Consider the following 22,061-nt stretch of genomic DNA (forward strand, 5'->3'; position numbering starts at 1 on the left):
GAGAAATATATTTGCAACCTGTAAACTCATTAAAATGTGTGATAAAAATAAGATACTTAACATATGTGCTATACCGTTGGTGGGAGTGTAAATTGGTGCAGCCATTACGGAAAACAGTATGGAACTTCCTCACAAAACTAAAACTAGAGTTGACATATGATCCAGTATCCCAGTACTGGGCATATAACCAAGTAAAATTATAATTCAGAAAGATATTTGTACCCATATGTTGAATTTTTTATTTTTTTTTGGCCATGCCTGCAGGGGTTTGATCCCTGGTCAGAAACTAAGATTCCCCTCAAGAACACCCTCAACTCCCTGAAAATCTTTTGCTTCTCCTTGAGAGGGCAGATGGAGAAATGGACATTGTTTCAGTTCATTTCTCCTTTCCTATGTCTGACTTGTCACAAGTCGACACTAAATTCAGATCTTTTAGTCAGGAACCCACCAATTTTATTTGAGAATTCAGAGGCCTCACAGTGGCTTTCAATCTGAACTGGCAGGACATAGATGTCATCTTGACCACCTGTTGTACAGTAGAGGAAGATACAGAGAACAGAATTGCAGGTGCCAAGGGGGAGGCAAGTAGGGAAGGAAAAGATCAGGTGTTTGGGATTAGTAGATACAAACTAGTATATATACAGGATGGATAAACAACAAGGTAATTTCACAGGGAACTATACTCAATGTCCTGTGATAAACCATAATGGAAAATATGAAAATACATATAACTGAGTAACTTTGCTCTTCAGCAAAAATTAACGTAACATTTTAAATCAACTATACTTCAGTAAAATTTTTAAATATTTACATGTGATGTACTCTAATAAAATTTCTTTCTCATCCCTTTTAATGCTAGAAACCTCCCACTTATGGTTTCAGACTCACAAATCGCAAAACTCTACTCTGGCTGTTTTGACCTCTGTTTCTCAAACACCATGCTTTTTCATGCCTCAGGCCCTTTGCTCTTACTGTTCCTTCTTATTCCTCACCAATCCCTAGTTCTTTTGATGGCTAGAAATCATGTTTGTGCTTAATTAACACCTCCTCAAAAAAGCTTTCCTAGTATACCCAGCATGGTAGGTTCTTTCCCTGTTACTTTCTCTACCACTCAATTTCTGCCATAGCACTCATCACAGTCTATAATAATAGCCTTATTTAATTATTTTCTTTCTGTCTACTAGAATGAAAGTTCACTGAGAGTACTTTTTGGTATTGTTAACTAGTGTATCCCAAATACCCAGAATAATGTCAGGCACCTGACAGGCACCCAAATAATTGCTGACTAAAGAAATAAGCAAGCAGACTCATCTGTCGACATCAAGAAGTAGTCCACCCCACGATTCCCAGGCTTGGAATTCTCCTTGCTGCTGCTGCTCAGTCGCTTCAGTCGTGTCCGACTCTCTGAGACCCCAGAGACAGCAGCCCACAAGGCTCCCCCGACCCTGGGATTCTCCAGGCCAGAACCCTGGAGTGGGTTGCCATTTCCTTCTCCAGGAATTCTCCTTGAGCCTCTCATAAAGTCATAGAATAAATACAGGAAGATGATTTTATTCCTCTAATCTGCAAATTAACATTTGTTTTAAAAAAAGAAATTTATGTTTCTACAAGACTAGGTAGAGTCAGTCATATAGATATTTCTAGCTCCATTAGGTCAAAAGAAGGATAAGAACACAGAGGAGACAAGCCTTCTAAGAAACTTGCAGTTCAGTCTATAGACGACATGAAGAGGTAGCCTTTGGAGCCACAAAAAAGATGAAGCCATAGATGTTTATGCTTCTATCTGAAGAAGTCAGTCTCTTTCAGCAGCGGTAAGCCACAACTCAAATGTCCACCTAGGGCATCAGGGTCCCTGAACAAAGAGCATTTTTGCAGTTCCTCTGGCTCTCTCCACCAAGGATACAGATGTGTCCAGCAGCAACTCATAGCAAATGTCCCTCCTGGTTCAGGATGAGAACATCCACTCACCATAAGACCAGAGAAGGATTCCTGGAAAGAAATGGGGAATGTTCCCCACCAAAGGAGCTGAGGCCCGAGAAAGACCATTTTCTCATGTTGCTGTCTTAGAGGCAGGCCGATGCTGAAGTCAGGTGGCTACACCAGTTCTGGTTTGAACATGGAGCAGCCACTGGGGGTAACGAAATGCCTGGCTGTGCATGAGTTGATGAAGCAGGAGGAGCCAGGCCAGCACAAACTTAGAGGCCCATTCTTCTAGTGTTGGGTCCACTTGATGCTCTTGAGGTCAATGCCATCCTGCACCATCTCCCAGAGAGGGCTGCCAAAGAGAAGAGGTATTTGGATGAGTGAAGGCTTAGGAAGCAGATAGCACTGAGCCCTAACTTGCCTCCATCTGTTCTTGTCTCTCTTCTACCTCCTACCCTGGTAACCCCAAAACAAGAGGTTATCAAGTCTTTCTCAGCTGTCTGAGAAAGTCCTTGTCAGCTCTAGCCTCTCCTCAGCTGCCAACATTAATAACTAGGTAACCCAGGCTCAGCTCCAACGAGGCCACTCCGAGAGTGTCAAGTGTGGTTATATTCATGAAGCTCTCAAGCCACATGTGAGAGGCTATGGACAGTTTCCCTGGGAGAACCAAGACCCCTGGAACAAGTGTAAGCAGCAAGTTTCAGCCTCTCTACTAACCCCCAACACAAATGGACTTTTCAGCACCTGCTTCTTGGTTTTGCTCTGCTTCTCAGAAACAAAACTTGGCCCTAAATCACCTGGGTATGTATCACCATTATCCAATTCCCACAAGATTCATCTCCCCAGAGGTGACTCTACTTCCAACATCCCCAGCTCCAATTCAAAAGGATCTTCTGAGTCTTGGACTTGGGCATCCCATTTCATACAAGAACAGCTGCTGAGAGATCTCTGCTAAACTCTGATCACCTTCAGCTTGAATGCCTTAGATAATGTTCCCAGACCAGATATTACTTCAGTGTGTTACAACCATAGGATTTTGATTTGGAGTTCTCCAGCTAACTTTATGCTACCCAATTTCATTCTATTTTTGGTTTATCTCTCTCCATTATGCATTCCAAGCACACTTTCTTTTTTATTTTTGGCTGTACCACATGGCATTCTGGGATCTTAATTTCCCAACCAGATATCAAATCTGTGTCCCCTGCAGTGGAAGCACAGAGTGTTAACCACTGGACCATCAGGGAAGTCCCCCAGCACCTTCCTATTTGACATTTTTGGGCACCCCACTCCAGTACTCTTGCCTGGAAAATCCCATGGACAGAGGAGCCTGGTAGGCTGCAGTCCATGGGGTCACTAAGAGTCAGACAGGACTGAGCGACTTCACTTTCACTTTTCACTTTCATGCATTGGAGAAGGAAATGGCAACCCACTCCAGTGTTCTTGCCTGGAGAATCCCAGGGACGGGGGAGCCTGGTGGGCTGCTGTCTATGGGGTCGCACAGAGTTGGACACGACTGAAGTGACTTAGCAGTAGCAGTAAGACTCTTTGAAGTTAGCCTTCTCTTTAGGGAAGGTGACTTAATATCAGGCTCACAAAATAAAACTCTGGCTGAGGGCTAATGGGATGAGGTTGAAATTGTTTGCAAGGCATCAGAAGGAATAGGGTGAAGATGCTGAAAACACACGGTTATGAGGAATGTCTCACTTGGCAGCATAGTCAGTAGAAATGCCTCCTGAGTGTGCCAAGTGAGAGTACAAGAGAGCCAAGCCAAGGAGGAATCCTGAGCCTAACAAACCTAAGCAAGCTATAGATATTTAAGCAATACAACCAGACTATGTGAAGAAAAATTCAGAGCCCAGAAAGGCCTGGGGAGCTCACAAAGGAAAGCAGTATGTACCTGAACTACCTCACCCTTGCCAACTAGACCAAGAAAATCTTGAAAGTCAAACTGAACCAGAACAGAGTTCTGAAGAATTCCCAAGGCCTTTATGTTCCCATCAACATAGAGCTCTATGACTATTAGGACACCCCTAGTAGCAGCCGGTTGGTAAAGGATCTCTTGACCTTTGTAAGCATCTTTGCGAAGAAAACTCTAAGTAAAAGTTCCTAACCTTTTGAGTATCTGATGAAAACTATGGACTTTCTTCCAAAGAAAATGTGCAACTGTAAAACACTTGGCATACAATTTCAGGGTTATCCTGAAGTTTGGCCATACAACCCAAATTAAGAATCCCTATCTTATAGAGTTTTCCTAAACTTAGTCTACAAGTCATGAATTCTGCACTGATATGGCTGCAAGACAACGATTAATATTATCAATAAAATGACAGGGAATTCCTTGGAGGTCCAGTGGTTAGGACTCTGTGCTTCCACTGCAGGGGGCACAGGTTCGATTCGGGTCAGGGAACTAAGATCCTGCAAACCTCAAGGCCAAATAAATAAATTAATAAAATAAAATAATGAAAAAAATCTGAATTTACATGGTTCTTTAGTTTTTAAAGACACCTTTTCATTTTCTGACAAGTAGCCAAGAAAATCCATTTTCCTGCCTGAGGACTTCCTCTAAATCCTGAAAGCCAAGGATTTTCAAACTTTGGTTTCCGGAAGGGTGAATACACAGCTTGAGGACAAGAAAGGAGCTAGCGCTGCAGTTTCTTCCGAAGAGTCTCTGGAGCAAGAGTGCATACCTCATTTCTCGAAGACGCTTCACATGGTGAATGCACTTCTCCACTGTGTAGTCCACTTCCTCCTCTGTAGTAAAACGGCCAATGCCAAACCTGAAAAAGACACAGAGGAGAACTCTGCATCGGACCTGTGGCACCAGGGTAAATTCATTCAGCAAATACCCAGTGAGGCTCTACTCCACAAAAGACATGGAGAGACACAGTCCATTCCCTGGAGGACAGTTTCTCCAGACATGGTCTGTGGGTCACCTGAGAATCATCCAAGAAGAAGTTTCCTATTTCTCCAAACCTAGCAAATCAGAATCTCTGAGTGCAGCATTCAGACCTCTTCATCATTCACAAACTTCCCAGGTGACAGTCAGTGAAGTCTGAGAACCACTGCTCGAGAGACTCGTGAAGAATGAAGAAGGGATAAAAAAAACTAGATTGGGTACTTCCCTAGATTGGTCCAGCAGCGAAGACTGCACTCCCAATGCAGGGGGCTTGGGCTCTATCCCTGGTCAGGGAACTAGATCCCACACGCCATAATTAAGATCCTGCATTCCACAGCTGAGACCCTGAGCATCCAAATAAAAACTAAGTACTTTTTTTGTTTAAAAAAAAAAACTAGACTGAGGAAGACTCCAACAGGAGATGAATAATACAAAAGTGCACACCTTTCATAAATGCTGCAGCTCAGTTGACTAACCTGATAGAAGAGTGAGCTAAATCCTCATCAGTGCCAATTGCTCGAAGGACGTAAGAGGGCTCCAGGGATGCAGAGGTGCAGGCACTGAGGAGAAAGACAGAGCTTTGCTCAGTTCAGCATCCAATCTGCTTCTGGCCACAAACCCCCAGTCTTGTTCCTACCCCCAGAGCCCGGAAGTCATATCACGACAAAAGAGACATTCTCATCTGACAGAGCTAAAGAGACAGATGCTGCTTGCACCTTCTAGTATGTGGATCGAGCTCCTCTGGCCCCTGTGCAGGATATCTTCCATGAGCAAGGACACAGCCAAAGCGTGACAGAGTGTGATACCACATGAGCTGAGTGTAACAAGAAGTGGCAGAGAACCATGGGATCACTTCCCTACAACCAAATGCATCATCTGTAGCAGCCTAGACAGCAGCTAAACACTTGGTGTCTTCTGGAACATTGTTGAATTCTAGAGGGCTATAACAGAACTACTAGAATAACATTAGAACAGATACAGGCATCTCCTGGGACCACAAAAGGCACAAAACTCTATCACAAGAAGCCCTCCAAAGGTGGCAAACTTTAGCTTGTGCCCAACTGGCTAAAAATAGGTGCTTACAAAATGACTTTTATTCTCAACCAAAAGCTCCTGTGCGTGTCATCTCCACAACGGGAAACTTATTAACCCGACACTTAAAGCCAGACTAACTGGTCCTGCCACAGACCCTGCCTATCCAGTCCAACTCACCTCCCTGAGGATAAGGCAACATCCTTAAGTGCCATCAACAGACTCTCCCCTTCCACATACGCAAAGGAGAGGTTGATACAGCCTGAAAGAGAGAATTACTGTGAGAGGAGGCTCAGAGTCTCGGGCTCTTCCAGGCGGGGACAGAATGGGCATGACCATACCCGGGTAATGGTGCTCAGGATCCCCATTCATCACCACATCTGGAAGGCTCTTCATTATCTTCTGTATCAGTCGCTCAGCTAACTTTGAGATTCGCTTGTGGTCATACTGAGGAGCAGGCAAGGGAGGACTAAGCATAGTGACCATTAACAGCTCAGAGACATAAAGGATGAGGAACCCTACCCTGGGCCCAGAAGTGACTGTACATTTAACCACCTATGGTCTTGTGTTACTCATGGAGACCACTGTATCCACAGCACTGAGTACAGAGGTGCTCAAATAGTGGACACATGGTTCCAGTAAAGGGCCTGGAATTTGGAGCCCATAAGACCTCCCTCAGGGCTTCCCAGGTGGCCCAGCGGTAAAGAATCCGCCTACAATGCAGGAGATGCGGGTTTGATCCTGGGTCAGGAAGATCCCCTAGAGAAGGAAATGGCAAGCCACTCCAGTATGCCTGCCTGGGAAATCCCATGGACAAGGAACCTGATGGGCTACAGTTCAAGGGATCACAAAGGGTCGGACACGACTGAGTGACTAAACAACAACGACGACACCTCCCTCAGAACAGGATGCCAGCAGCACCCGGAGAAAGACGGTTTTTGTAAACCACCTCTTCTGGCAAAGATCTGACCCAATCATGCCAAGAAGCTGCTAAACAGGAGACCCAGCACAGGGGAAGAGTTTGTGGGAGGGAACTGCTTTCCCCATACCTCCATCTCTTGCTGTGCCACCTCACACGCAGCCCCCAGCCCCACCACCAAGGGTGTGGGTACTGTCCCAGACCGCATACCCCGCTCCTGCCCCCCTCCACTCTGCAGGGCCTCCACACGCACACGGGGCCGCCGTCGAATGTAGATGGCACCAACCCCTGGGAAACAAAGTTTGTTACAAAAAAAGAGAAAAAGGAAGAGGCAGATGAAACAAAATATCACTTTCCAAAGGGGTCAAAAAATTCTTTCAACTCTTCTGTAAGTTCCAAAATTTTCAAAATAAAAAAAGGTTGGGGTGGGGGGACACTAATGCAGGATGTACCAAACTGCATTTATTAAGACATATTCCCATTTCCCCATTAAAATAAAATCATATTCAAGTATCTGACACTATCTGAATCTCTGCAGTTCCCAAGTTCAGAGAGTAAGGGCTCAGACACTACATTTGGAGAGTGAGGGCTACCATGTCATCTAAATCTATTTAGATTCTGAGTTCAAAAAGCAAGAGTTTGGATAGTGAGGGATACCTGCATACATTTAAGTGCTGAACAGAGCTTCTGCTCAATATGAGTTAATTAGTATTATCAAAACAGATTTATCTACAATAAAAGCCAATAAGCCAATTTTAGTTCAAGACAGAATGACTGTTGGGAGAAGGAAATGGCAACCCACTCCAGTGTTCCTGCCTGGAGAATCCCAGGGACGGGGGAGCCTGGTGGGCTGCCGTCTATGGGGTCGCACAGAGTCAGACACGACTGAAGCGACTTAGCAGCAGCAGCAGCAGCAGCAGCAGCAGAATGACTGTTGAGCTTTTAAAAACAATTAACTTAAAAACACACTCTTGACAACCTCTGGAAGCACAACCTCCGGGATCTAATGTCTGATGATCTGAGGTGGAACTGATGTAATAATAACAGAAACAAAGTGCACATTAAATGTAATGCACTTGGATCCTGAAACCATCATACCCCCTTCCCTGGTCCATGGAAAAATTGTCTTCCATGAAACTGGTCCCTGCTGCCAAAAAGGCTGGGGACTGCTGCTTTAGAAGAAGCCATCTTATATACTTTCAGGAACTGTCACACCTTTTCCAACAGGGTGTCCATCCGGATGACACACCCTGCAGACACAGAAAGCATACTGGCATAACCAACCACCCCAGGCCCTCACCCACGAAAGAGAGGAAGAGTTGTTCATTTTGGATGGCTACCTCCGTAAAACAGAGGACAACAGTCTCTTCCCAAAGGCTGGCATGCAAAGGCAGAATTCCAGCTGGAAAATATTCCTATGACAATAGGACCATAGGACACAGACAAGTACCTTGAGAGATTAACAGGAGCAAAGACTAATAAAGCTAGGAACAAACACCAAAACACATAAAAGCCCATACAATCTTCCCCTAAGGCTAAAGCAAAACACGAGGGAATAAAGGACTCAAAGAATATTGATCTGAGACTTCCCTGGAGGTCCAGTGGTTAGGACTCCAGGCTTCCACTTCAGGGGCCATGGGTTCAATCCCTAGTCAGGGAACTATAATCCCACACGCCACACAGTCAAAAAAAAAAAAAAAGAATATTGGTCTGCAAATCATAGTTGACAAGATAACTGGACTTATCAAGCTAATTTGATATGACAAAACCTTTGTTCCTCAACCAAATTAACATCTACATGAAAGGATTTTCTAAAGAGACCAGTGAACGATGGACTGCTTATAGTAACTGCTAGAATCTGCAAATAGGCAAGTGTTCCTGGCTATTATTGAATGACACCTGCATTCTGCAGAGCACTCTTCCTCTGAGAGCAATGACAGTCCCAATGAATCCCAGGAACACCTGTCAAAGGGTTGTTGGGTGGTGCCGAGAGGAGGAAACCTAGGAGGGGCTAGTACCTTTGGGACCATAGATTTTGTGGCCACTGATGCTCATGAGATCAATTTTCATGTCATTGACGTCAAGTGGGATTTTTCCAACAGCCTGGGCTGCATCGGTATGGAAATACACCTTTCTGGAACTGCAAATCTGCCCTGAGAAAACAACAGAGAGGAAGAACCAGAGCACAATGTTAGGAAGTAACCTGGCAGTGGTCCTATAATATACTATGAGCTCTGAGGCAAAATTACATCTGGTATTGGCCCTAGCCACATAGTAAATCACTTCTCTCTCTTTCTCTCTCTCTCTCTGTCTCTCTCTCATTCTCAGCTCTAGTGTCCTTGACTAGAATAAATAAGGGCAAGTGCACACATCCATTCTCTATGCCTGCATCTCTACTCCTAGCCTGGAAATAGGTTCCTCTGTACCATTTTCCTAGATTCCACATAATGTGCATTAATTAAGAGATTAGGATTCACACATATACACTACCATCTGTAATACAGATAGCTAGCAGGAACCAGTGTAAAGTACAAGAAGCTCAGCTTTGGTGCTCTGTGATGACCTAGATGGGTGGGATGGTTGGGGGGGAGGGGCGTGGAAGGGAGGTCCCAGAAAGAGGGGATCATATGTAAACATACAACTCATTCACATCATTGTACAGCAGAAACTAACACAACATTGTAAAGCAACTCTAGTCCAACTTATATAAATAATAAAATAAATAAAAGTTATGGTGGTCAAAAAAAAGCACAAAGCATCAAATCAAAACACACCCGATATTCTGATTCATAAGACTCTTCCTACCTCATTAACAATGGCCTTTCAATATACCAGATTAACTTGTAGATCCTTATTGGATCTAAAAGATTTAAAAGAAGCAAAAATTAATAGATCTATTTGCTAATGTACCTAAGAAGTTACAGGGTGTGTGTCTCTGGCTCCAAATGAGCACAGTCAACAGATGTTCTAAAACGAAAAAGTTAAAAGAGGAAGAGAAAAACAGGTGGAAGTCTTTTGTTTTGCTTTCTGCACCAACTGCAATAAGATGAAAGGGACAGCAGTGCAGTGCAATGCATGTGCGCTCAGTCATGTCCAACTCTCTTATGACCACATGGACTGTAGCCCCTCAGGCATCTCTGTCCATGGGATTTTCCCGGCAAGAATACTGCAATGAGTTGCCATTTCTTCCTCCAGGGGATCTTCTCAACCCAGGGGTCGAATCCAAGGTTCTTGCGTCTCTTGAACTGGCAGGCAGATTCTTTACCACTGAACCATCTGGAAAGCTCAAGTGGTATTAGACCTGGGTTCAAATACCAGCTGCGCCATTTACAATATGTCCTTGAACAAGGAACTGAAGCCCTCTTTCCCTTGGTTTCCTTACTGCATTCTATATAGTGTTTCAGCTCCTAGTCCAGTCCTGCTCCTCAGATGGATCCCAGTGGCGGGCAAGCGTCAGGGTCCACCCATAGAAAGAAAGTGAAGTCGCTCAGTCGTGTCGGACTCTTTGTGACCCCATGGACTGTAGCCTACCAGGCTCCTCCATCCATGGGATTTTCCAGGCAAGAGTGCTGGAGTGGATTGCCATTTCCTTCTCCAGGGGATCTTCCCAACCCAGGAATCAAACCCAGGTCTCCTGCATTGCAGGCAGACGCTTTATTGTCTGAGCCACCAGGGAAGCCCACCCATGATACTTACCTATTTCCTTAATGGGCTGCTTGACTCCAATTTCATTGTTCACAGTCATGACTGAGACCAGGCTGGTATCTGGCTGGATGGCAGCCTCTAGTTCCTAAGAATATCAGGAGTAAAAAGACCATATAGTATGAACAGAGTCCTTTCTAACTCAGAATGTAAGCAAGCTTAGTTGTGAAAAGGGGCCTTTCACTACACACCTACAAGAGTGGGTAAAATTAAAATAGCAATGACACAAAATGCTGGCTAGGATGCAAAGAAACTGAATCACTCCTACACTATTGACGGGAATATAAAATGGTACAACCACACTGGAAAACAGTTTGGCAGCTTTGGTTTCTTATAAAACTGAACATGAAATTACCATATGACCCAGTAACTGCACTCTTGGGCATTAACTCAGGGAAATGTAAGCTTAAATTCACATAAGAAACCCATGAATGATCATGATTGCTTTATTCTTAATAGCCAAAATCTAAAACAACCCAGAGGTCCTTCAATAGGGAAATGGTTAAAGAAACTGTGGTACTTCCATTATGTGGAATACTACTCAGCAACAAAAAGGAACAGATACAGAGACAGGCAACAACTTAAATAATTTGCCTAAGACCTGTCTATGGGGTCACACAGAGTCGGACACGACTGAAGCAACTTAGCAGCAGCAGCAGCAAGACTTATGCTAAGTGAAAATAGCCAATCCCAAAAGGTTACATACTATATTCCTAACATTTCATTTACATAACATTACTGAAATGACAAAATTAAAGAAATGGTGATCAAATTAGTGGTTTTAAAAGAATACCATGGGACTTCCCTGGTAGTTCAGTGGTTAAGAATCTAACGCAGGGGACACTGGTTCAATCCCTGGTCCAGGAGGATCACACATGCCATGGAGCAACTAACCCATGCACCACAACTACTGAGTCTTTTCTCTGGAGTCCTCGAGCCACAAATATTGGGCCCACAGGTCTCAACTACGGAAGCCCGCACACCACCGAGGCTGTGCTCTACAACAGGGAAGCCACTGCCACGAGATGACTATGCAGCGCAGCTAGAGTAGCCCCTGCTCACTACTAGAGAAAGCCTCCAGGCAGCAATGAAGACCCAGCGCAGCCAAAACTAAATACATATTTAGGAAAAAGAATACATAAAGCATCACTGTGGTGATACTTACATAAACCTACACATGTGATGAAACTAGAATGCATAGAACTAAACACACACACACACAAGTGAGTACAAGTAAAACCGGGGAAATCAGAACAAGGCCAGTAGATTGTATCAACATCAATATCCTGGTTGTAATATTATACTATACTTTTGCTAGAAGTTATCATTAAGGGAAATGAATAAAGGATACATGAAATCTGTCTGTACTACTTCTGACAACTACATGAGAATCTATAATTTAAAAATTAAAAACTTCATAAAAAAAAAGAGAGAGGGAGCCTTTCCTACATAAGGTTGTCAGAGTAAGCAGCAAAGAACAAAATAAGCAATAAAAAACAAGGTTACTATTAACACTGACATAGGGACCACATCTGATGAAAACATTTATCCTAAAGAAACTAGTAATCAACCTCCCAACATCTATGATGCCTTCCCTGACACTGGTCTAATGGAAGTTCTCAACGTTTCATTTCTCTCAGCTTCTTCTTTCCTTCCTTTATAGTATATATCCCAATTTATAATTATTTATACATTTGTTTACATGTTAACTGTCCTTTCACTAGAATATAAGCTCCTTGAAGGCACGGACTAGGCTTGTCTTGTTCATCCCTTTATCCCCAGTGCCTGGCACTATGACCCAATAAATAGTACAGAGTGAAAGAAAGACATTATGTTAAGTATTATGAGAAATGAAAATACAGAAAACATGCACTCCTCAAGTTCAAGAAGCTAAGCCTAGTGGAAAAATAGGCATAGGCATACAACAGAGCAAAGAAGTAAAAAGCCATTAAATAAAATAAAGGGAATGGCTCAATCCCTGATCAGGGAACTGAGAACCTACATGCCTCAAGATGCAGCAAAAAACAAACAAACAAACAAACCTGCTAGAATAAAAATAGTAAGGTACTTTCCAGGCAGTCCAATGATTAAACAATTCCAATGCACAGGGTGTGGGTTTGATCCCTGGTTAAGGAACTAAGATCCTACATGCTACAGGGTGCAGCCAAAATTTTTAAAATAATAAAAATAAGCAAAAACTGTATAAAATAAGCTATAAGGATATATTGTACAACACAGGGAATATAGCCGATATTTTGCAATAACTATAAATGGAATATACCTTTTGAAAATTGTGAATCAGACTTCCCTGGCACAGTGGATATGAATCTGCCCGCCAGTGCAGGGGATAAGGATTCTAGAAGGAAACGGCAACCCACTCCAGTACTATTGCCTGGAAAATCCCATGGACAGAGGAGCCTGGTGGGCTACAGTCCATGGGGTCGCAAAGAGTTGGACACGACTGAGCGACTTCACTTTCCTGGTCCAGGAAGACCCCACGTGCTTCAGGGCAACTGAGCTGTGCACAACTTCTAAGCCCACATTCTAGAGCCTTTGAGCCGCAGCTACTGAGCCCATGTGCCGCCAACTATTGAGTCCATGTACCTAGAGCCCATCGTCCACAACAAAAGAAGCCACCACAATGAGAAGCCTGTGCACCACAACTACAGGGAACCCACACAAGGCAACAAAGACCCAGCGCAACCAAAAATTAATAAATCAATAAATAAAAATTTTTTTAAATATATATGGGTCCCAAAGGGAAATATTCTTCACAAAACTACACCAACCCTTTTGAAGGATGAGAAACATCAGTGAAGGGTGAAGGAGGCCAAAGCTTTCCCATGGTGAGTGTTAGTCTCTGGCATCCTGCATACATGGTCAGAGGCTCTCACATAGAACAGGAAGCACCAACTAAGCTGAAACAAATCCTCCAGACAAAAGGAAGATGGTGCACACTCAAGAGGAACATACTCTGAGTGCCACTGAGAGACCTATTTCTCTAAAGCCCTCCCTCACCATTACATCTAGTCTTTCAAGCTCCAGCTGAGGCTAAAGAGACAGTTTCATAGATTGAACCCAGGCTCCCCCTATCATGCCCTCTTACCTTCAGGTCAATGATCCCACTCTTCTTCACTGGGAGGTAGGTGACTTTAAAGCCCTCAGCTTCCAGGGAACGGCAGGAGTCCAAGACACATTTGTGTTCTGTCTGCGTGGTGATCAAGTGCTTTTTCCGGGACCTATAGAACCTGGCCACTCCCTAGAAGTTGGTGGTGGTGGAAAAAAGAAGAATATACTCAGAGAGACAGCAGTGACTTCCATCCTAGTTGCAAGGAGTAAGTGGATAAGGGCGGTATGGTCCAACATCAATTCTCTGGCAATTGTGTGTCTTACAATTCAACTTAATTCTGACACTAACTATCCCAATTAGTGAAAATCCCACAGGTTAAGTGCCTCAGTCTCACAGGACTGCCTCCGCTTCAGACGCCAGCTGTGAGGCCTAGCTGTCACAAGCCCCCCTTCCATATTTCCCCAGATGGCTACAAATAAAAGACTTCCCATAGCCCCCTGTTGTTTAATCACTAAGTCAAGTCTGACTCTACTTTGACACCATGAACTGCAAAACTCCAGGCTTTCCTGTCCTTCACTATCTCAAGGAGTTTGTTCAAACTCATGTCCATTGAATTGGTGATGCACAGCCCAATCCCCTGTGATTCACAGAATTCACTGAAAACACTACACTTACTATCATAGCTTTATCACAGAAGATAAAACCCATGAATGGCCAAATGGAGGAGCTGCACAGGATCAGGTCTGAGGCAGGGAAGAGCACAGACTGTCAAGCATGCCACCTGCCAGCACATCCAAGTGTTAGCTAACCTGGAAGCTCCTCTGACTCTTGTTTTCCAGTTTTGTTTTGTTTTTTAATGTTCATTTTTATTTATTTATTTGGCTGTACTGGGTCTTGGTTGTGGCATGTGGGACCTAGTTCGCTGACCAGGGATCGAACTCAGGCCCCCTGCGTTGGGAGCATGGAGTCCCAGCCACTGGACCACCAGGGAATTCCCCCTTGTTTTCCAGTTTTTACAGGGGTTTCATAACACAGGCGTGACCAATTAAATCACTGGCGATATGACTAGACTCAGTCTCCAACCCCCTTTCTTCCCCAGATCAGTTACAACCCTCTAATCACATTTTCTTGGTCCTTCTGGAGTGACCAGCCTGCATCTTAAAACGATCTAAGGGCCCACCAAGAGTCACTTCATCACCAGAAACACATTATGGTCCAAGGGGGCTTATTATGAATAACAAAGACATTCCTAGTATTCAGGAAACTACAAAGGTTTTTGAAGCCCTGTGCTAGGAAGAGAACAAAGACCAAATACATTTTTTTATTACATCATAGATGGAAAATGGAAAACATTCCTATCCTCGTATCTCAGGAAAAGTGTTTCTCATTTATTTCTTTTTTTTTAATTGGAGGACAACTGTTTTACAATGTTGTATTAGTAATAGTTTCTGCTGTACCACAAATGAATCAGCAGGGAATTGGTGGCTCAGTGATAAAGAATACGCCTGCCAGTGTAAGAGAAGTGGGTTTGATCCCTGGGTCAAGAAGATCCCCTGTAGAAGGAAATGGCAACCCAGTCCAGTATCTTGTCTGGAAAATCCCATGGACACAGGAGTGTGGCAGACTACAGTCCATGGGGTTGCAAAGAGTCAGACACAATTTAGAGACTAAACAACAACATTCATATATTCCCTCTCTCTAGAGGCTCCCTCCCACTCCACCCCCATCCTACCCCTCTAGGTCACAGAGCACGAAGCTGAGCTCCCCGTGCTCTAATAGTAGCTTCCAAGTAGCTATCTATTTTACACATGGTAGGGTATATATGTTTTATTTCTAGGTAAACAACAAAACATACAAATATGGTGATACTGATACCCAAAGCTGGCAATGTAGAAGTGAAACTCATACACTCATTCCTTGCTGATGGCAGTACTTACACTACAAACTCTTCAGAGAATTATTTATAAAGATGTCTTAAAAGCTGCATTAACAAAATTCTGCAAAGCAACTATCCTTCAATTTAAAAAAAATAAATTTTTTTAAAAAGCTGTATTAGCACTCTTTACTGTGACTCCTCTTTTGGGAATTTAGGGAAATATTTCAAAGCATAGATAATGCTATAGAGACAAAATATGCTTTCATTGTATTCACAATCCTTAAAAAAATGGAGAGATTAAACACATTCAACAATAGAGGAATAAACAGTAAACTGCAATAATACAACTCCATGAAAAATAATGTAGGTATATTAAAAACTATGGAGTTTGGAATGGAAAAATATAGCCTATGTTATTAATGGCTATGGAAGAATAAATGTGGATGCTACAAAATGTGAAACTATTAAAAGCAAATGCATATGTGTGTACAATTTGTTTTCTGGAACAATATTAAACAGACTTGAGGTCTGTTTGCTAGGGAGGAGGAAATGGAAGATCTACACTTGAGTTTAAACCTTTCCATATAATAAGAACCTACTGTATAGCTCAGGGAACTCTACTCAGTACTCTATGGTGACCTAAATGGGAAGGAAATCCAGAAAAGAGGGAATATATGTGTACTTATAGTTGATTCACTTCACTAACACAACATTGTAAAGCAACTATACTCTGGTAAAAATTAATAAATAAATCTTTCCATAGGGTTAAAAAAAATTTCACTGCATATGCATGAATTCCTTAAAAAAATTAAATAAAATGTGCAACCCCACCCCTCCCAGGAGACTACGTTAAAAGCAGAATATGAAACTAATTAGGCCAAAATTATGACTACATAAAAATGTTCTTGGGGACAAGAAACATAAAAATGAAAACATTTAAAAGTTCCCTCCCCCTCCTCCTATCTCAGTTACCCAGAATGCTGAATCCTCTACCAGCAGACAGATATTTACTCTACCCATCCAGGAGTCTAAGGGGAAAACGGTCAAAACCACTCTTAGCAATCCTTGACCCTGAGGTCTGGGAATCTGTGGAAATTTTCAAAGCAAATATTTTCAAAGTTTTGAAAATGCTCCCCATTCCAGAAACCATCCTCATCTTTGAAGAGACCACACGCACGGCTCTGCGGTCTCTGCAGTCCCAAGGAAGGACACTTTCCTGTTAACAGGATCTGGCGAGTGCTGATGACTCTGGAACCTGGCCCAGGCCTAGGTCTCCTACACTGAGTCCAAAGTCAGAAAAAACAATACTAGCAACATAGGTGAGAGACCACAATGAGAGGGAATAGAGCCAGCGCTGAACCTACAGCAGCCCACAATTTATCAGCCCCTTGGTATTTACACAAGTGACCCTGGTAACCAGGCCCCAGTTAGGCATGACTATGTTCTATGAAACACTGACATGATTACTGAGAGTGGAATTTTACTTTCGTTAGCATCAAAGACGTCCCAAGGACAGAGTGACTAATCCCCAAACAGGTGATTAAGTAAATGTCTGCAGACAGCACCACAGCAACCGAGACTTAAAAAAACAGGGACATCTAAAGAAACAGGAAGAACTTGCTGCAAACAGATCTCATTGGAGAGAAAACGAAGGCTGAGAAAAAGGCAGCCCTGAAATCATAGATATAAGGGTGAACTTGGTAACAAGAAGCAGAGAAATCTATTCAATTACGAGTGTATTCTGGACTTCATTGTGAATAGATCTAAAGGATGGGGAAAAGGATTGAGTCACCATTTATCCTCTGAAGTAGCTGTCATCCCAAACACCACGTGGTTGATGACCCAAGGACTCCTTTCCTATCCAACTACATGACTGAATTCAGTTCACCAGGAGCAAACTTTAGATACAGTCAACTACACAGGGCTGAAGGAAGCAACAAATTAGAAAAAGGGTGGTGTGTCTGTGTCTTTTTTCATGATATGATAAAAGTGGGTGACTGGGAAAGACACATGAGCCTAATTGATGGCAGGAAACCATCTCCCAGGTCAGGAAAGCCCAGATATGCCTTCTGGTTCTCTTACCTTAATTGCTATGTTGTTGGATTCAGTAGCACCGCTAGTGAAAATGATCTCACGAGGATCAGCCCCAATCAGAGATGCTACTTGCTGCAAGTCAAGACGAGAAGTAGAAATAAGGAGCATCAGTTTCCTCAGCAGGAATGGGGCTGTGGTGACAACTAAGACAGCAGTCTGGAGGAAGAAGAGCTCCACCACAATCTGTCAACTGCTCAAGAAGCAGTTCTGTACCCACTAGGATCAGACAAAGGGATATATTCAACTACATCCCAGATCCAATTAATAACAACTTTGGTGTTTTTGAAAAAGCACTTACTGAGTTCTTAGTATGCACAGGCATCATGTCAACAAACATATCACTAGTATTGTCTGATTTAATCCACCCCAAAACCTTAAGGAGTAGGAACTACTACAATCTCCATTTTCTTTTGGACATGCCACACAGCTTGCTGGATCTTAGTTCCCCGAACAGAGATCAAATCCAGACCCCCAGGAGTGAAAGCCCGGAATTCTAACCGCTGAACTCCCCTCAACCTCCATTTTCAATGTGAGGAAACTGAAGCTTCGAGAAGTCACATAATAAGATAACAAAGGTCAGTTAGCCAGGAAATGTGGAAACTAATCGAATGCCTTCAGAGGGACTCCAAAGGCCTGTTCTTTGAATCGCTTGCTGAGAGAGCCCCAAACCATTTCCACCTTCACCCACAGCTACTAAAAAAAAAAAAAAAAAAATGCCACCCACAGGTCACTGAAACCTCTGACATCAGAACTTCCTAGTGTCCTGTGTACTAACCTGACGAGCACATTCCATGGCAGCCTCACTCTCCCAGCCATAAGCATGTGTCCGGGAGTGTGGGTTTCCATAGTAGTTGACTAAGTAAGGGAGCATGGCATCAAGCACCCGAGGGTCCTGGACAAAACAGAACAGACCAGTCTCCTTGAGCCCATAGTTAACCCGGGCCCCACTCCATCCCCTGACCTACCCAACCTGCTTCAACACACCCCCAATCCTTCAGACCCTGCCTAGATTAGGGCTCAAATATTCTTCCATTCCCCCAGGTTCTAACCAAATATTAGCTTAATACACTCTCCTCCCAATCCGTCTTAAAACAGATTATTCTACCATCTCCTCAGATAATCTACAAACACTGCTTTTTCCTGACAGTTGTGTCTGTAGGTGTTTTCACTGCCAAGCAATGTGATATCTAGGAGAGGATGTTGATGAAAACGTGCATTAATATTCCAGTGCTCATCATGCTCCAGGCACTATTCTAAGGGCTGCTTTATTATCTTTTAACCTATTTAATTCTTGCCCAAATGCATATAGTAAGCAGTGGTCCAGTAATTCCAGAGCCTATGCTTTTAACTACTAGGAAAGTGCCAGCAATAAGGTGATTTGACCAAGATCAATAGCTAGTAAGCAGTACAGACACTTCTAGTGGACTACAATGTAAGCCTCCAGTCTCCTGGCTCATTGCTCTCCCAGCACACACTTCTCAATGGTTCTCACTTCTACAGGGATTCAGCCATTTATGTGCATTGCCACTTCTACAGTATAACTCCACTAAACAGCTCAGGGAAAGCTGCCCCTCCATCCTTACCAGAGGAGTTGTAGCTTGCACATCCATGTACAGAGGTCGCAGCACTGACTCCGCCTCCAGAGCAGTGGCTGCATCAGAGGCAACAGCAGACTGGGGAGTAAGGTCTATACCTGACAAAAAATGGAACGGAGGGGCCAGGTGAGAGGGGATGCAACTCTGCACACAGGGCATCCCAAACAACAGAATTTAAAGGCTGGACGGAGGTGACATAAGTTTAAGCGATGCTGAGCGAATCTCAACGCAAAAGGAAACAGAACATCGGAAAAGTTGAGCAAACTTTAAAAAAGAGGTAAGGGAGAGAGACAGGGTTCTTAGGGTAGGGTGTTGAGACAACATTCAAATTGCGTCGTTGGAGTGAGGAAATCTCCGAAAGGGCAAAGCCCCTGAGAAGGAACGTGGAGACGGTAGGTAAGATCTCCTTCAAAGGTTACTGGCTGGACCACTAGCATCTCTACAATTGGGTCAGGAGAGGTCCGATGGCCGAATTTTAGGGCTCTGAGGGCCTGCGGTGCAGGATGTGAAGTGCGGGAGCGGCGATGCGGCGAAGTCAACGGTTCAGAGCGCCGGTATGAGAAAATCTGAGGGGTCCAGTCAAGAGGAAGTGTCAGAGGGTCTGGGTAGCGGAAGAGGGAGGCTCCTGAATATGCAGGTAAGTCGCCTAGCCCAGGAGAAAGTTCCGCGCCTCTAGGGAGGTGGCAGCGAGGGGGGCCCCAAGCGTACCGCGCAGGCGCAGCCCCCGAGTGGGTGGCTTGGCCCTCGGCCCCGGAGCCGCGGGGGCGGTCGTGGCCACCCGCCTCCAAGCGGTTCGCAGCAGCATGGTCCCGGTGGCAGGAGCCCCCCGCCCGAAGCGGCTACAGTCCTCAGCTACAGGATCCAGGAAGTACTACTCCGCGCCCCGGAAACGCTTCCTCGGATCTCGAGTGCGCTCCAGCTCGCGTTCCGCGTAAGACGTAGATCTGAGCGACCGAAGCCACGAGCGAGGTGAGGTGGGGGCACCGTGGCGCGGGGACTCGAACGCACAGTGGGTGATGGAGTCGGGCTACACCCTTCTTTTCTTTCTCGGATTTCCCAGAACCCCTGGGCCGGTTCCCTATCTCACCTCCTCTGGCCCCTGCTGGAGTCTCGGGCTGGCGGCTAGGCCCACACTTCCCTAACCTTCGAACCCCGCAGATGCCGGTGGCCGTGGGTCCCTATGGACAGTCCCAGCCAAGCTGCTTCGACCGCGTGAAGATGGGCTTCGTGATGGGTTGCGCCGTGGGCATGGCGGCGGGGGCGCTCTTCGGCACCTTTTCCTGTCTCAGGTGAGGGGAGCGGGCGGTGATCTCTGGGGACTACCTGATTTTCCCACCCCACAGCTCTCGGCCTACAGCCCGAATAGAGCTTACTACTTTCCAATTCTGTCGCTGCCCTGTAACGAACGAGACTGTTTTCCTAATCACCTTCAGTGTGGGAGGACAGATGATAATCTAAATGGTTGAGAATAGGGTTGGAGCCTGGGTTTCAAGCAGAAATGAGGTCAGTAAACCTCTACATCATGTACAATTCTAAGCTCAAATCAGACCACACTTAACAGAGAACCTGGCACATATTAAGTGCTCAATTAATGGCTGTTCTGTTTTACTCCTGTTAGGCGCATGGCGAAACAAACTTGGTTAATTTCACTGCTCTGGGAACAGGATGTAGAAATTAAGCAGATAAACTCTACACTCTATAGTTTTTACACATGAAAGACGCTATTGTTTCTGGTAAATTATCGTTTACTGAGCGTTTACTGTGTCACAGTGCTGAATGCCCTGTTATCACAACACTGCTGTGAATGTTAAGAGCCTCATTGTACACTTGACACAGCCCGTAAATTGCACTTAGTTCTTGACGCCAGGTCTGACCCCCCAATCATTAACACTAGGAGACCATCTAAAAAATGTTGTATTGGATCATGTATACCCTGGAGGCAAAACCAGCACCCAAAAATGATTTCCCTGTTTCTGTACTTTATACTGCTTCTGTTGCCTCCCACAAACTCGTCAGTTGCCTAGAGATCCTAATGGATCCTTTTCCTTAGCATTACTCACTCCATGTGGCAAGAGATTATAATGTCCTGCCAGACTTCAGCAGTGCCTGATTATAAATCGGAAAGGGGCAGTTAATGCTCCTCCCTGTATTGTTGTTCCCAAGTGGCCCCATCTTGGTTTCCTCCTCCCTCAGGATTGGAATGCGGGGTCGGGAGCTGATGGGCGGCATCGGAAAAACCATGATGCAGAGTGGCGGCACCTTTGGCACATTCATGGCCATCGGGATGGGCATCCGATGCTAATCAGGACAGTGGTTGCCCACAACATCCACCCCCTCCCATCAGTTCCATCCCATGTGTACTATAATAAAGCAAGTCTTTGAGTATTCGGAGTTTCTGTTTAGAAGCATTTTTTCCTCACAGCCAATTACCCAGCTTGCTTAAAGATCTTTGGAGGTGGGCTGAGGTTCGGTTTCTTGTTTCACAAGAGCTTTCTGTTAATCCAAACTCGGAATGATTTATCATGCGTTAAGACTGTTCATAGCTTCTTGGAAATCCTTATTATTCAGCCCTTTAAGGTTGATGCTATTAGTTTCTCTCCTTTAAAATGTTAAATCTACATTTCCTCAAGGTCACACTACATTAACCAGCCTTATTTCCAGTGCTATTACCTTGTATACCCAAATATTGTCTTCAGATGAGTTGATCAGAAAAAGAACAAATTCAAACCACTTTTGTAGCCTTGCAACTTCAGATGGCACTAGCAGTCAAGAATCCACCTGCTAATGCAGGAGGCCGGGTTCCGTCCCTGGGTTGGGAATAGCCCCTGGAGGAGGGCCTAGCAACCCACTACCCTACTCTTGCCTGGAGAATCCCACGGACAGAGGCATGAGTTTGCAGCCAGCCACGACTTAAGCAACTTGGCACACAGCTCACACAGCTTCATCTCAGATGA

At 44.4% G+C, this 22,061-nt stretch overlaps 2 protein-coding genes across 3 annotated transcripts; one reads left to right on the top strand and one right to left on the bottom strand.

The window, feature by feature from the left end:
• Positions 1-430: 430 nt before the first annotated feature.
• NFS1 (NFS1 cysteine desulfurase) lies at positions 431-19,977 on the bottom strand. 2 transcript variants are annotated; one of them, XM_004014530.5, is made up of 13 exons: positions 19,816-19,977; positions 19,096-19,205; positions 18,288-18,404; positions 17,501-17,584; positions 13,579-13,731; positions 10,467-10,560; positions 8,789-8,923; positions 6,901-7,058; positions 6,193-6,298; positions 6,032-6,113; positions 5,296-5,379; positions 4,611-4,700; positions 431-2,275 (listed from the first exon to the last, which is right to left on the bottom strand). In XM_004014530.5, exons 1-13 carry the CDS (start codon positions 19,910-19,912, stop codon positions 2,212-2,214), a joined length of 1,374 nt encoding a protein of 457 aa, XP_004014579.2. In that variant the 5' UTR covers positions 19,913-19,977; the 3' UTR covers positions 431-2,211. The 2 variants fall into 2 exon arrangements, with proteins under 2 accessions (XP_004014579.2, XP_060253729.1); XM_060397746.1 differs by having other exon boundaries at positions 431-4,700.
• A 36-nt stretch (positions 19,978-20,013) lies between these two features.
• Positions 20,014-21,498, top strand: ROMO1 (reactive oxygen species modulator 1). The gene is made up of 3 exons (XM_012189126.4): positions 20,014-20,076; positions 20,266-20,396; positions 21,301-21,498. The coding sequence occupies exons 2-3, from the start codon at positions 20,266-20,268 to the stop codon at positions 21,407-21,409; spliced, it is 240 nt and encodes a 79-aa protein (XP_012044516.1). The 5' UTR covers positions 20,014-20,076; the 3' UTR covers positions 21,410-21,498.
• Positions 21,499-22,061: the final 563 nt, after the last annotated feature.

This window comes from Ovis aries, chromosome 13, assembly GCF_016772045.2.
Source record: "Ovis aries strain OAR_USU_Benz2616 breed Rambouillet chromosome 13, ARS-UI_Ramb_v3.0, whole genome shotgun sequence".
Taxonomy (NCBI): Eukaryota; Metazoa; Chordata; class Mammalia; order Artiodactyla; family Bovidae; genus Ovis; species Ovis aries.